Source organism: Larus michahellis, chromosome 1 (genome assembly GCF_964199755.1).
Source record: "Larus michahellis chromosome 1, bLarMic1.1, whole genome shotgun sequence".
Lineage (NCBI taxonomy): Eukaryota > Metazoa > Chordata > Aves > Charadriiformes > Laridae > Larus > Larus michahellis.
The window spans coordinates 56,018,822-56,034,195 of NC_133896.1; the positions used below are offsets into that span (position 1 = coordinate 56,018,822).

General features: G+C 44.8%; 1 protein-coding gene across 5 annotated transcripts in view; it reads right to left on the bottom strand.

The window, feature by feature from the left end:
* Window positions 1-857: 857 nt before the first annotated feature.
* GRAP2 (GRB2 related adaptor protein 2) overlaps window positions 858-15,374 on the bottom strand; it is a 112,374-nt gene continuing 97,857 nt past the window's right edge. For all 5 annotated transcript variants that reach the window (XM_074578433.1, XM_074578451.1, XM_074578458.1 and 2 more), the window contains 6 exons: window positions 13,474-13,565; window positions 10,987-11,106; window positions 9,070-9,238; window positions 7,361-7,492; window positions 5,846-5,965; window positions 858-2,081 (listed from right to left, as the gene is read on the bottom strand). In XM_074578433.1, coding sequence (XP_074434534.1) covers window positions 1,902-2,081; window positions 5,846-5,965; window positions 7,361-7,492; window positions 9,070-9,238; window positions 10,987-11,106; window positions 13,474-13,565 — 813 coding nt within the window. In that variant the 3' untranslated portion in view covers window positions 858-1,901. The remainder of the gene's footprint in view (window positions 2,082-5,845; window positions 5,966-7,360; window positions 7,493-9,069; window positions 9,239-10,986; window positions 11,107-13,473; window positions 13,566-15,374) is intronic.

A 15,374-nucleotide genomic window follows, 5' to 3' on the forward strand; every position in this document is an offset into this window, starting at 1 on the left:
ATTAACCCTCTCTCTTCCGAATTTTATATTACCTTACCAAAAAAAAAAAAAAGTTAAAAAAGAGCGAATCACAACAAAACACTCTTCAAACTGTGGAGTCACTGAGGTTACACCCTCACACCAACCCAATAAAATAAGACAGCTTGTTCCAAAATAAGTCTCATGGACTTCACTTCAAAGGGAGATGGTAAAGGCCCAGAACAGAGCTCTTGCAAGAGAACAGAGCCAAGTCCAGCCCAGGAGGTCATATGGTATCTCTCCATTTCCTGAACCACCCTGGTAGCCAATGGAGATAAGCTCTTAATGTGTCTTTCAAAGTTTTCTATTCTATTTAGAGCTTATATGCCTTATTAATTATTCTCATTTTACTTCAGCCATTAATAATCTGCTTTTGGTGGAGTTTTCTCAAAAATTTGACAATGCTATTACTCTGTCTAGCTGGCAGCTTTATTTAGGCCAGCTACATTGAATTGGTCTTTATTGAGAACCTATTTCCTGGATTATCTTTCTCCCACTGGGACTAACAAAAGATAAGAACATTTTTCTTGCTGGACCTGATTTGTTTTTAGAGTTTTTTCACTTGCCTTTTCTTTCTTTCCCAAGAATGATAAATCATCATTTCCTCGCTGACTGCCGAGGTCCCACATGTTGTGAAAAATTCAGACAGCTTGTTTAGTATCAACTTGCCTGAGCAGCGGTTATGCAGCAGTGTCTCCTTCACAGGGTCTGGATCATTTTTTAATGTGCATTTGGAGTATATTTGTATCGCATCTGGACATTCACTCAGCAATGATTTGAAAACCTATTCATTTATCTTATTTCATCCAAAGGAAACTGGAACAGAGAACAGACTATTTGATGGCCGCAACTTTATTCTCTGCATACTGTGAAGTAATAGCTTAACCTGTTGGATGAGGCATTCACTAGCAAGTCAGCGTTGTGTACACAGTGATCCCGAACACCCCAGTTTCTCAGAGAAAGAACTTCTGCCACCAAACCAGAAAAACCTCTTCTCTTCAACCCCTCCCCAATTCATTTTTATAAAAGGAAGCAGTGAGGAATATCCATGGTTATCTGATCCAGTGGATATTAATTTAGCTGAAGGGCCAGAACTGTTTTAACCAGGATTTCTAACAGAAGTGTAAGTATCTCAGAGAGCAGCTTGAAAATGAGACAAGTTGTTGTTATGGGGTGCAGAAAGAAGAGCAGGAATATCAGAAGAAGCAAAGAAAGTAGCTTCTCACCCTCCCATACCTTCACCACTGGTTTGTTTGTAGAAAAGCTTACAGCATCTTTTCCCTTCGTCTGGTATGTTCATACAGTCCATACCCACAGAAAGTACTAGAGGGGTAAGCCAGAAACTATTCAGAAAAGCCAAGGTTGCCTTGTACTTCAATCTAAAGCCCCCTCACTTTCCTTCCTTACATGAAGGATTAATGTGATTACCAACAATCATTTAATTCACCTGGGTGTTGCTCCTACCTCTGAAAGAAAGGTGAAATACAGCCTGAAGAGACCGTGCTACCAGATCCAAAAGGAATGGGTATGGCTACCTGAATACTGAAGCCTGACTTATCTGAGGTGCATTTCCACAGAACAAACCTAATTGCAGGAAGTTATCCATACTTAGCCAAAGAAGAGACAGGGCAGGGAGGATCCAGCAAGGTCTCAATGAACAGTCCATGATTTTTGCTTCATAGATGTGAAAAATAGGGGAAAAAATTCCTATCCCTTCTAAGGGTTCCCTTTCATACCAACATTTCGAAAGATCAATTGCCAATAAATTAAGACAAAAACAAAAACACCGTATGTCCTGGGGGCAAGGGAAGATGCACTCCCTCTCTGTCCCTGTCACGTCAGAAGAGCAGCTCCAATATGGCCTTCTGGGGCATATGGTGCCCTCACAGAGGCACCGGTGTGACATAGTTGGCAGGGAAGAGACCCAGTTCCCCACGCAGGCGTCCTTTCCACCATGATGGGTTGGAGCTGTCCAGGACCTCTAAGATGTCTCCGCTGCGGAAGCCCAGCTCATCATGCTCCATAGCATCAAAGTCGTATAAGGCACGGACCCATAGCGTTCGCTGGAAAGGAGATAGAAGCAATCAGAGAACAATGAGCCACAAATCTTCCTCCTCTCACCCCTCTTATGCCCCAGTATGTTCACTAAGAGAGGTCAAGCAATGCTGAAATTGAGACAATCTTGCAATTAAACCAGGAAGTGGCCAAGATGCCAGGAAGGAGAGACCAATTTACTGGGACACCCAAGGGATGGTGCTTGGGCTCTCAGCAGCCTCAGTATGTTCATGGGTATTCACACCACAAGGTGAAAAGTCAGACTGAGAGCAGGGCCTTAAGAAATAGCGTTCACATGGCTCTGTCTCCTCCACTCTGTAAGATCAACTGTGATAGCCATGTTTGAGGCCAGTTATGGGAGCACATATGGGAGCACTCCTGCCTGAGCTCCTGCCGGGCTGTACGCTATAAGTGAATGGCTCTATGAAGGTGAGCTGGTGCTGATACAGGTATAGAAATGTGTCCTTGGCCAGCAGGGCACTGAGGGATACATAGAATCATAAAACAGTTTGGGTTGGAAAGGACCTTTAAAGGTCATCTAGTCCAATTCCCCCTGCAATGAGCAGGGACATCTTCAATGAGATCAGGTTGCTCAGAGCTCCGACCAACCTGAAGTTGAACGTTTCCAGGAATGGGGCGTCTACCACCTCCGTGGGCAACCTGTTCCAGTGTTCCACCACCCTCATAATGAAAAATGTCTTCCTTATATCTAGTCTAAATCTACCCTCTTTTACTTAAAAACCATTACCCCTTGTCCTGTTGGTGCAGACCCTACTAAAAAGTTTGTCCTCATCTTTCTTATAAGCCCCCTTTAAGTACTGAAAGGCCACAATAAGGTCCGACTCAGAGCCTTTTCTTCTCCAGGCTGAACAACCCCAACTCTCTCAGCCTTTCTTCATAGGAGAGGTGTTCCATCCATCTGATCATTTTCATAGCCCTCCTATGGACCTGCTCGAACAGGTCCATGTCTTTCCTGTGCTGAGGACTCCAGACCTGGATGCAGTACTCTAGGTGGGGTCTCACCAGAGCGGAGTAGAGGGGCAGAATCACCTCCATCGACCTGCTTCTTTTGCTACAGTCCAGGGTATGGTTGGCTTTCTGGGCTGCAAGTGCACACTGCCAGCTCATGTCCAGCTTCTCATCCATCAGTACCCCCAAGTCCTTCTTGGCAGGGCTGCTCTCAATCCCTTCATCCCCCAGCCTGTATTGATACCAAAGGTTGCCTCAACCCAGATGCAGGACCTTGCACTTGGCTTTGTTGGACGTTGAGGTTCACACGGGCCCAGTTCTCAAGCTTGTCCAGGTCCCTCTGGATGGCATCCCATCCCTCAGGTGTGTCAACTGCAACTCGATACCGCTATGTCACTGATGAAGATATCAAACAGTACTGGTCCCAGTATAGAGCCCCGAGGGACACCAGATGTGGAGGGATCTCCATCTGGACACTGAACTGCTAGACCACTACCCTCTGGATGCGACCATCTAACCAATTCCTCAGCCGCTGAACAGTTCATCCATCAAATCCATATCTCTCCAATTTAGAGAGAAGGATGTTGTGGGGGACCATGTCAAAGGCCTTACAGAAGTCCAGATAGATGACATCCATAGCTCTTCCCCTGTCCACTGATGTAGTCACTCCATCCTAGAAGGCCACTAGGTTGGTCAGGCAGGACTTGCCCTTGGTGAAGCCATGCTGGCTGTCTTGAATCACCTCCCTGTCCTCCGTGTGCCTTAGCGTAGCTGCTGGAAGGATCTGTTCCATGATCTTCCCAGACACAGTAATGAGGCTGACGGGTCAGTAGTTCCTAGGGTCCTCCTTTCTACCCTTTTTAAAAATGGTTACGTTTCCCTTTTTCCAGTCACTACGGACTTCACCTGACTGCCATGACTTTTCAAGTATCATGGAGACTGGCTTGGCAACTGCATCAGCCAGTTCTGTCAGGACTCTGGGATGCATCTCATCAGGTCCCATAGACTTATGTATGTTCACATTCCTCAGGTGGTCATGAACCTTATCTTCTCTTACAGTGGGAAGGACTTTGCTCCCCCAGAGAGCCAGCACACAAGCAAGTCTAGTAAAGATCGTAAAGAATGATATTTGCTCTTTCAGGAACTTCTTTGGACTCTCCCCAAGGTCAGACCCCTAATATCAAAAGGATTTAGGAAATGTTTGGGTTTATCAGTTTATTTTGGGTTTGCACTTTAATGAGCGCTATGGTCCAGTTTTTTTTCTTATGAGAACTTCATTATAAGAGACTTTGCAGTCAATCCCCCATTTTGACTAGAAATCAGATTTTAAAGGACAAAGTATGGGCTTCTTTTCTGGGAAATTGTTGGTACCCACACCATGGGTCATATACAATTTGGGAAGTATGTTTTGTGGGCACAGATGGAGAGGTCTGTTTGAAGACAGACTAACATTTGTTAAATCTTCCATTCAGGGCCCTGATTAGACACGGCTCCTAGTTATTTGGGTGGACATATAGACCTTCCTATAATTGGATTTGGTGGCTTCTAGATCACTCAGAGGGTGTGTCAGGCAAAGGCATGTTTTATTCATTGCCACAGCCCTCTGAGGGATAAAAGCCATTGTATTTTGATCTGGATTATAATAAAGATTTGGGGCTTTTGCCCAAAGGAGACATGACCCCATTTCCCAGTTTGTTCCAAATTTCTTAATCCAATCTGTCCTCTTTCTCTCACACTTGATAAAGTCCTGCTGTCCTTCCCTTCTCTCCTTGGATCTTGGTTCTGTGGTGATTCTGGGCTAAGATGTACATCTCCTCAAGGAAGAGGTGCATGCCTGAGGTCACACTCATAGGAGCTGATAGAGAAATACTTTGGAGTTGTCAGTGGAATCACGGGCTGAGGCAGAGAAAGATACCGTGCTCTATGCAGACATTCACATAGTGGGAATTTGCTGAACAGGTGGGTACTTAAGGTCAACTGCCAGGTATGGATCCAGGTAGGGGAGCAGTCTGACATGTCTGCAGAGACATACCTGGATCCTACCCGCATACACTGTGCTAAGAAGTTCTGACAGATATGGGTGACAGGTAGGTGAGTCCCACTTTGATGGCATAGTGGGTCTGAGAGAATGTGCTAGGTGCAGACAAGTAGAACTGAGTGATGACAGGTCTTCTCAGGACTGAAGCAAAAGGTAGCGGAAGAGACAATGCGACTACAAGTGCATTACAAGACAGACGGAACACTGTAGAATGGCACAGTATTACAAGGCAACTCTCCATAGGACTTAAAAAGAGTACTGTACATCTAGCTGCTGTGCTTAGGAAGGCCTGTCTGTGGTGTCAAAGATACTTGACAGTCCCTTTCATCAGTGGATGTGAAGCCCTTCCAGTTAAAGATCATTAGGTTTTCAGAAATGTCTTCTGCTGGACTGGACCCATGCTTGATCCAAACCCATGGGTGAACTTGGGCTCATTCACAGTGTTCCAGATGCCTATTGTGTTGAGCTCATGCTACATTCCCTCTTCTACTAAGTCTGCATGTTAACCAAGACTGGCATTGAGCACAGTCCTAGAGCTATGCTCATATAACACCATAGTCCGACCCTGAGAGTGCCCCAGAAGCAGATGCAAGTGGCTGGAATAGAGTCTTGAGATTCAGAAATATCTTCCAAGATATGTCCCAACAGGCTTAACATACTATTCCTCATGCAACCTCTGTGCAGGTAACATTGCCCAGAGTGCTTGACCATTTCTAAGAGACCTATTGAGTAGCACAGATGAGGACTTTCAGGTACATCACCTACCGGTGTCTGCTGGTGCAGTGGGTCTGTATGTCTCCGTTGCATAGCTGCTGCACTTCCTTGGCTGTGATCCCTTAGTCCATACAGCCCATCTTTCCTGTCCAGACTCCCACCGTATCTATCCTAGAAAGACAACAGCAAGAGAAAAGTCATGAATATGCCGAGATGTATAAATGAGGGGCTTTAGGAGCCAGTGGTGGCCAGTGAGTCAGGTTTCAACCTTGAAGTAAATAATTTTAGATGTGTGCTTCCAATACAGTCCCTAAGCTGCAGTCCTGCAAGCAATGCCCCTCATGGAAGAAGCGTTAGACTGTTCTATTTTGGATTTTTCTTCTTAGAAGTGGGAAGTTGACTGTCTTCAGCTGTGTTCCACAGCTAGCAAAAGTGGTCAGAGAGGGGCTTTTTTGGCCTCTGGGACTTTGGGAGGAAAAAACTAAGGCTGTTCTAACTCACAGATGAAAAGCCATGCTTGCCAAGGGCAGTTTTGCCTGTCTGGAGTTACTACACCCCAGTGCTGCCCACTCTTTGCTCTTCCTCTGTCCCTGGGGGAATGGCAGTGATGCTAATGCAGTTGACTGTGTACGTGGGGACTCATGACTTCAATTTTTATTTGGGCTGTTCCATGCTGTAAAGGGCAGGGGGTAATTCTGAGAATCCAGTAGTATGATTAACCAAAGAGGAAAGAGACAAAAGCAGGTTCAAAGAAAAGAAGCTGTATGCATCTGAAATCATATCAACACAAATCAGCCCAGACAGAGAGAGGAAACAGCAACATCCAGGGAGCAAGTTCTCGTTTGTCTGCACAGCTGAGAGGTGCTGAGTGTCTTCATCCCTCCAGGCCTTTAGTGCATGCACTAAGCTTTTTTATGATAACGGTGTGACAGAATCTGTTATCATGTTAGCTCAGGTTGGAGCAATGCTTCAGTAACACAGGGTCTGATCAGCTGTGTCAACAAAGGGGAGGAAGAACAACAGCTTGTACTTGCTGTTGCTTGTAAACAGCTCTTGTCCTCTCCGTCTTGCTGCTTCCTTTATTGCACCCACTCTTCCAAAAGCTCCTTTGGTCTCACTTGTGCTTTTGTCAGCCTAAAAGGTTGCTGAGGCTGCCTGAGACTGGAGCACAATTTGCACCTCACCTGTCCTTGCCAGAAAGTGAGTGAACTCAATCTGGCTTTGCAGCTGGAAGACTTACTACATGGACCTACACTCCTATGAGTGTTTCTGCTCCGTATCAAAGCCACTGTACACTGACTTTTGTTTTTTGCTGGTTTGTCAATCAGTCACGGATCACAGAACTAAGTAAAAGCTCACATATTTATTGCACATTGAAAGTGCTCCCCAGGCTGACACCGTCATCGCTGCTACTCCCATACCAAGACCTAACTGACTCTGCCTCCTAAAGCAGGTTCAGGGTGGCAGATTTTTGACAAAGTGACTGCTCACTTGCTACCAAGCAATTAAGGCAAATGGTTTCACGTGCCTGGGCTTGATGTCCCAGCCCCTTGTTCCTGGTAGTACCTGTTGCTGCTGCAGTATGGGGATAGGATGCTCTACATATCTCTTGGATATAGAAGAATGATCTTCTCCAGCTGCTCCACTCAGGTGGAATCCTTCACGGGCCATCCGTTCCAGGCTCCCACCACGCCTCTCCTGATGGAAGAAAGATCACAAAAGTGAAGTCAGGTTTTGCTTCCCACCACATCCTTGACTGAAGCTTAGCAATTGTTGCACACGGATCACTACCACTACCCTTTACCTGGGAGGCTTTTCCAAAGGAAAGCTCTTGCCCCTCTAAACAGAATGACAAATCAGGAATCCCGTTATTTTAGATCTTTGTTATAGCCATTCCTCATCTGAAGAGTGGGTAGTAAGGGGAACTCCTGGGCTGGTGTGAGGACTATCACAGGAGCCAAGCTCTTTTTGGAAATACTGCCCTTAGACTTCATTTGTCTCTGCACTGAAATCTGTATATTACTATCATTCTATCATATGGCTGTAGCATCTAGAAATTTGAATTGTGAACAGAAACCCCGCTGCGATGAGTGCTAAACATACCCTGCTGAGCCCATCACCATAACAAATGTACAAAGTGTTTGCCAAAGCAAACTTGACTCCTGTTCTTTCATTTGCCTGTCTGCATCTTGGAGCAAATGCTGTTCCCTTTCCCTTCCTGCTCACAGTCAGACCAAACAGGTTGTTTTACTGATATACATGCATACAGTCTTCCTTTCTCCTTCCCCAGACAATTCTTTGCTGTGATCTCTCGCAATAGGTCACATAGCCTCTATTTTATACCTTACTAATGCATTTTTAAAGCTCTGCATAAGTGGTCTAGAATGAGACAACAACACAAGACCCTTTTTCAGACTGAAAAATAAATCATCTCTCCTTTGAAACCAGCAAGAATGACCCACATGCAGCCTATAAAACTACTGCTGCAGTGAGCAAGTCACATGTCTTCTGCCTTGCCTCTACCTGCACATCCTGGTAATTTAATACCAGAATCCGTTTCCCAGTAAAGCAGGACTTTTGTTAGTGCAGTGACCAGGCACGTTCACTCCAAGCACTGCGTGTGCAATGCATAGCAGTCTCTATTATGTTATTTGCTTGTTCCCCTGGCACAAAACCAGGGATTCATTGGACTGGGATTCGCCTGCCTTCTCAAACATCTACTACATCTTCCCTCAATGCACAGCTTGTTCCCATATCTGCTATGTTCTTCTCAGCAGTACTTCTCAGTTCCTACCAGTCACTGCTCCTGGTTCTGCTCTTGGTTCCTCCACACTCCTTACTGTCTTTGCTAGGTAACAGAAGACAGACAATTCTGAGCAGACAAACTTTCAACTGTAATAAGTTGTCTCAGACACAACCTACCAGTCAGCTGTGTACCTGCCCTCATGAAATTTAGGCATTTCAATAAGGATGTGCAAGGCATCTTAGAATTGCAGCTCTGGGGCCTTAGCACACCTTTAGCAAAGCATGTCTATGCAGATTTGCAGCACTGCCTATTGCTTTCCAAAACAGAATCAGAAAATTCTGCTCAATTATATAAGTGTACATACCACTGAATCCAATAAAAATCTATGTTGCAGGGCCCACCAGTGTAGCGATGTGACTGGGTTTCCAAGGACAGACTCTCCCCCCAACCCGAAGTCATTCTCATGGGCTAAATTCCTTCCATAGAGAGGATTATTATTGAGAAACTCCTAAGGATAGTTTGTGTTTACCTTCTCCTCTCGGCTGTTGTCCCTCAGGAAGATCTGCTTCTGCCTGGAGATGGAAGCTGTCTTGTAGTAGTCCACCAGCTTGTTTAGCGAGTGGAATTTCTCTGTCCACAAGTAATAGTTACCCTTTGAATCTCTCATCACTTTGAAGTGTTGCACATCATCTTCATGCCTGGATCCAATTGGAAAAGTAAGAGATCATCAACCAGATCACACTTTTACCTTTTTTAAAAAAGTCTTTTCCAGAGGGGTACCAAAGTTTCTTGCTTGGCCAAATCCAGACATCTGGAAAGTAAAGCAGTGGCAGTCCTTCTGTGTACTGGACCTAGGTATGGCTTTGTGTTTCAAAAGACTCATCAACTTAGAAATATGGAGCATCGCAGGGCTCCCCAGTCACAAGGCACTACCAGAATGAAGCACAGGGTTCTAAAGCCTCTCCTTCGAAATAAAGGCCAGAGGAGCTTTCAGGGCCACTAACAGGTGGAGAGCTAATAGCTTTATTCTATAATTTCTATTAGAGACAAAGGTGCAGTTGTAGTCTACCCACTAGCCTCTGCAGGTTCCTGTTAACATCCAGTCTGCATTGACTATAAGAGATGTATTATACCTTTTCACACCACATGCATCACCACTACATACAGACATAGTCACATGAAGCCATACATGAGATTTATAACTGTATAATATCTAGCGTAATAGCATTACTACTGGTCATTATCCCTACACAAAAGAAAAAAAAAAAAGGAAAGAAAAGGAATTACTAGTTGCTGTTGCAAGCCAAATTAACAGTCTCGACCTTCTGCCCCTGCTTGCACCCTGCAACTCCCCTCGCCTTACCTCTTGTCTGATTGGACAATTTCTCTTTGCACCAGATGTGATCTGGTTTTGGTACCCCCCTCCTTGCTCTGTGCAAACCCAGGAACTCAAAACGCTTGTCTTGGAGGCTACATCTGCACAAATAAACTAAACAGGGACCAGGCAGGGACTGAGTGCTATAATCACACAAGCTGTTAAGGTGTTAGCATGGCTTTGGTCTAAACCAAAAAGCCCTTCCCTAGGTAGTGCTGGGCCATGGTTAGGGGGACAGAGCGGACCAGGAACTGTTTGCAGTGAGCTGCTTGAAAACAGCTGTTCTGTTCTGTGGGGTGAAGAAGCTTCAGCCATATGGATCTGAGCTCTGCCACATTGCTTGATCTTAGGGCCAGAGAAGGAACATAACTGTATTTAGTTTATTGGCGTAGATGTAGCCAGAATGTTTTCCTGCATTCCTCTCAGATACTTTTTGAACTCCCTGAATCAGAAAGCGCACACTGCTTGGAAAAGACATTGCCAAGCACTGCTCTAATTTAAAACTGGTTATCAATTATTTGACTGAAAATTGTGAAACCAACCATAATTTAAACAGCTCTGCTTTGAAGCAAACTCTCTGAGAAGGGCTGGGCTACAATAAGTTGCAGCTGGGCTGCAAGCAACTAAAAGCCATTCCTGTCCAATGGCTGTTTAGTGACCTGTGGGAAATAAGTTAACAATGTAATAGTCATCTCTTAATGGGCAGTAGTAGAATTCTTCAGTTCAGTAACCAGAGCTGTCAGGGAAATAAAACAAATAGAAGGCACATGTTTTGTACTGTGGGAGATGTCCCATGTACCACTCTGCTTTGCTGCAGCTCTTTCAGAGAAGCAGGTCACCAAGGAATGCAGCTTTGGAACGGGGCATTCACTGTGTCACTTGAAAAGAGGCAGACACATTTGGGAAGCAGATGCCTTATTTGTTCTTATTCACAACATAGCAGCACTGCCAGTGACTGGCAGCATGCAAACTTCCCAAGAGGCTACGTCACATTAGGAATCCTGTCAAGATGAGGCTAGGGACACCATTAAACAGGAAAAGAAGCAAGAAAATGCTGTGAGAAGCAGATACCTGACAGAGATAGAGAAGTCACCGTGAGAGTTCTGACTGGCTCGGACGATGAAGGAGCCAACTCCTTTGCTCATGAGGATGTTCTCTGCTTCGTGGCGGGATATCCTCTCATCAAACCAGCTGTCAAGTGGGAAAAGTCACGGACGTGAATAAGGAAGGTGAATTAAGGTAAGGAACAAAAAAGTTGAGGGTAGGCAGAACGTGAATAAGCAGGGTGGAGGAAAGACAAAACAAAAGGACCAGAGGAGCCCACATGACTACTCCAAGTGGCCACATACATGCTAAGGTACAGGGTTTTGATGGGTGCAGACCATTTTCTTTGAGCAGTAAAAGCATGTAGATGCAAAGAAAACAATGTAAGTTTTGGCCTGCTGAGAAGCAACACTCATCTGAAACTGTAATTACAGGCATAGTACAGTAAGGTGTTAGTCAATGAAATTTTAAATTACAAATGTGCATGTATATATACATAATTCTCTGACATATATATGAAATTGCTTTTGATAAACTGATTGAAAATTACTGGACTGTGATGGATATATTGCAAGGGACACACATAAATTTTTAGCAGAAGCAAGCCATGAAAGTTTTAGTACTAATAAATTGTTTCCTGCAAGAGTTATAATACCACAAAATTGCAGAAACACAGAATACATAAGCACACTTATGTAAATTTAGCCAGGCATAACAAACAACACTATAAGGCACTGGACAAATAATGAGAAAGTCACCATAAATAGTAAAATAATACAGTGTCAATAAGAATTTTTCAGTAGAGAAAAAAAATCGTGTATACTCATACACATCCACTCCACAGCTAATAAGATCTACAGTCTGCAGTCTTCTGCCTTTACGTAATGCTCAATTGCCTGTACTGCATTATAACTAAGGACCGATAGTTTCACAAGCTCGCTCATTTCCACTTTCGAGTTTTGTTATACTTTTCCTTACCATCATCACATGCACATCACATGCTAATGATACATCACCTATGTGTCATTAGCAAAGGGAAATCAGACTTTAATCAGCATTGATAACCAGTCTCAACAATCACTGTACAAGACAAAGATGGGAAAAAAAGGCCCATCAAAAATAGGAGACAGCTTTTTTCCCTGCATCTGGTTTTAGTATCTGGCCTGAACTGCTTCAAAGTGCAGACCTACTACTTAAAAAAGCGTCAAAGCAGAAATATTTCTTCACAACTCTTGCACAGACAAAGCATGATGAGAAAAATGTGTGTGAAAAAAGAAGCTGCTAGTGTCCCTGCATGATGCCACAGCCCTGTGAAAGAACAAACGAGAACAACTACCTGGGAGATCTCATCCCCCTGAGGCCCAAAAGTACAAGCCCTTATTTGCAGAGCAAACTAATAATGTCCTTCAGCTCAGCCAAGCAGGTTGGTTTATGTCCAAAAAGTCTGGTAAGTGCCACCTTCACAGGGGACAGTGGCATTTATTTGTACCCTCAAAATCCCTATACGCTCCCAGTTTGCCTGCTTAGGGCACCAGTGCGTTACAGCTAGCAGTACTGGGCTTGGTGCATGCTCTGCCTGTTCTCTCCTTGAAAGCTGCAGCGCTTTTTCAAAAGAGAAGACTCAGAGGGGCTTCAGGGAGCATTTCTGCCAACTGAATAGAAAGGCTGTAAAAATGCCGTGCATTGTCATATTTATGGCACGGAGCTGGACAGCACATTTAACATGCATTTTAACACCCATCAATCCTTTCTGAAAGTGCAATGCCATCTAACTCGGTGGGAAGAGAGAAACGAAGGTATGCCTGTCCTCTGACAGATCTATGTTTGGGTGTGCAGTCACGAAACATGGAGAAGGGTGAGCGTGTGTGTGTGTGCCTGCATGTGTGTGGGAGCAGGGCGGCATGTCTGGTCTATCATCTCTGTCAATCCATGAGTAACACAAGCTGTCACGTTTCGCGTAGCATTGCACTGACCTCTAGCGCACCGAGAGGAACTCACACACACTTTGACGGGGGAGGGAACACGGATGGCAGGCTCAGGAAAAGGGAGTTACTGTACTTAAGAGTCGGGGGGCGGGGGGAGGGAATTACATTTTTATAATTCATTTTCAGAGAGATCTCTTGCTCTTCCTTTCGTGCTCAGCCTGTGTCTCTGTTGCCAAGACTTCACATCATGACTATTCTCCTTCTGTCTGAGGAGATCCAAATGCAGTTCCTGCCACATCCCAGCAACATCCCTCTGAGCAACAGTAACAAAGGAGTCACTTGGGAGTGGTAGACAGCACTGAGAACCATTCAGCTCTGAAAGAACAGAGGATGCTTCAGGGTAGAAATAAGGTGCGCTGGCAGAACTTTGTACAGCATTATGGCAATCCTTGCCAGCCTTAAACTGTAGTATGTTATAACCAGTGCTTCCTCTGTCATGTCTTCCTTTATGCGTGCACGCATGCATGCTCTTGCCAGCACTCTGTGGAAACGTGCAATGGTGGCGGCACACAGTTTCTGTGACACTTACGGGGGAACGTGAAAATCAATGAAGTTCTTCGGAACGTAGCCCTCTTGACTTCTGAGTTCAGCCTTGTACCACTCTTCCTGGGAGCTCAAAACCTGCAATGGAGAGATGGATGGAATAAATTTGTCTCCTGAGAAAGGCAAAAGTAGCCAAGATTCTAGAATTTCTTGTAAGAATAGAAGAGAACTCCACACATGCTCTACTTCCCACCCACCGTGCAGCAAGCTTAGTGGCTGATGACCACTTTAGAGCAAACAAAGCAGCAAAGAAGGCCGAGCAGAATTAGAGGGATTGCCTGTTGACTTTATGCCTTCATCTGAATGCCTGTCCAGGTGGCTGGGGATGCCATCTGCATGTCTCTGATGCCTGTGAAATGGAGAAATTCAGCTCTAAAGGACTTAATATGGGTTTAAGGAGTTCTCTGCGCTGCTTTTAATAGTTGGTACTGGAAAAATCTCAGTTTCACAAGGGAGGAAAAAAAAAACATCTGTGAAAACTCCTCTGACAGGTATGGGTATGGAGGGATATACAGCTATATCTCTGTGTGTGTGCGCGTTATGACTGCACAGATGTTACCATGCACTGTCATTTCGCAAGAGATTATTTAGTGGGTTAAGTCTTCAGCTGCCCTGAGCTTTGCCAAGGTAGATAAAAGAAGGAGGCAAAAAGTATTTTAAAGCCACTAATACACTTCAGAGACTATAGGATAGCAGAAAGCCAGCCCACAGCACACACTGGAGCAGCTTCAACTGTGCTCACATTAATGTTGACTGTAATCGTCCTTAGGAACTGCACTGCTGACCAGAGACTGCACTGCTGACCAGGGACTGGCCAAATTCACTGCTCCCTGGCTGACGGCCCCTAATACAGCCCTAAGCTAGAGGAGAGAGGACAGGGATACAACCACATTGTGATTTTACTGCAAATGCTGCCGTCTTTGGTGTTTTGTTTGACATTCCAACTCCTGGGACAGAATTCCGCTTTATGAAATAGTACATGTTTCTGTTCCCTCTGGTTCTGGAGAGGAGCCTGAAAGCACGAGGCATGACAGTTTTAAAAGGAGAAGGCAAGTGGAAAAGACTTAATTTAAAATCTATTGTTAACAATAATAATAGTTGTTTTGTAAGCCAATCTCATATTTTTGGGGGCCTAACACACATTCTAACTGCTTGGTGTCAGCAACAGGATGCTACTGTCTCTGGGGCTGATTCTCCATTGCCTTACCTGCCATGTAGGCCTTTTTTATGCATTTAGATACAGAATGGTTGGGGAACAGAAAGCTGTGGAGTTCCCTGCTTGATAGTCACTGCTTCCCCTATCCCTGGGCGCCCAATTAAGGCTCTTTTTTGCTGCTGTGGACAACCAAAGGGGATGATAACTACACCCTGCTCAGGCTCAGGCCCTGCTCTGTTGGCAGCAAGGTTTCCAGAAAGACCCACCTGCTGGTTCTCAGTGCAGGGCTGGCAGGTTTCTCTCAGTGTGTCATCCTCTCAAAGAAGGATGTAGCGGGGGGGTGAGAGGGTGGATTTCCTCCTGTCACTGCTGGTTGAGGGCCTCATGTTTCCTGTTTTCTAATCTCTACATCAATACTGTTCATCTTATCTCCTTTATAAATCAGAAAAGACAGCCAGCAGGTTGTGCAAGCAGCAGGAGGGGGCTCATGACAGGGTATGAATGTATGTGTGCGTATGCCAGAAGTGAGATGTTACTCAGGTTAATGTACTGTTACTACAGCTTGAGCAGCTAAGGTGTTATTTTGTTTACCTCAAGGACGTTAAAGCAAGAGGCAGTCTGACTTTTCTGGTAGTGAAGTCTCTGTGACAACTAATAATAATACCAATGTGTAGTGTTATTTGACACTTTTCATCAGTAGCTTCCAACGTGCTTTGAAGGAAGCTCTAGCT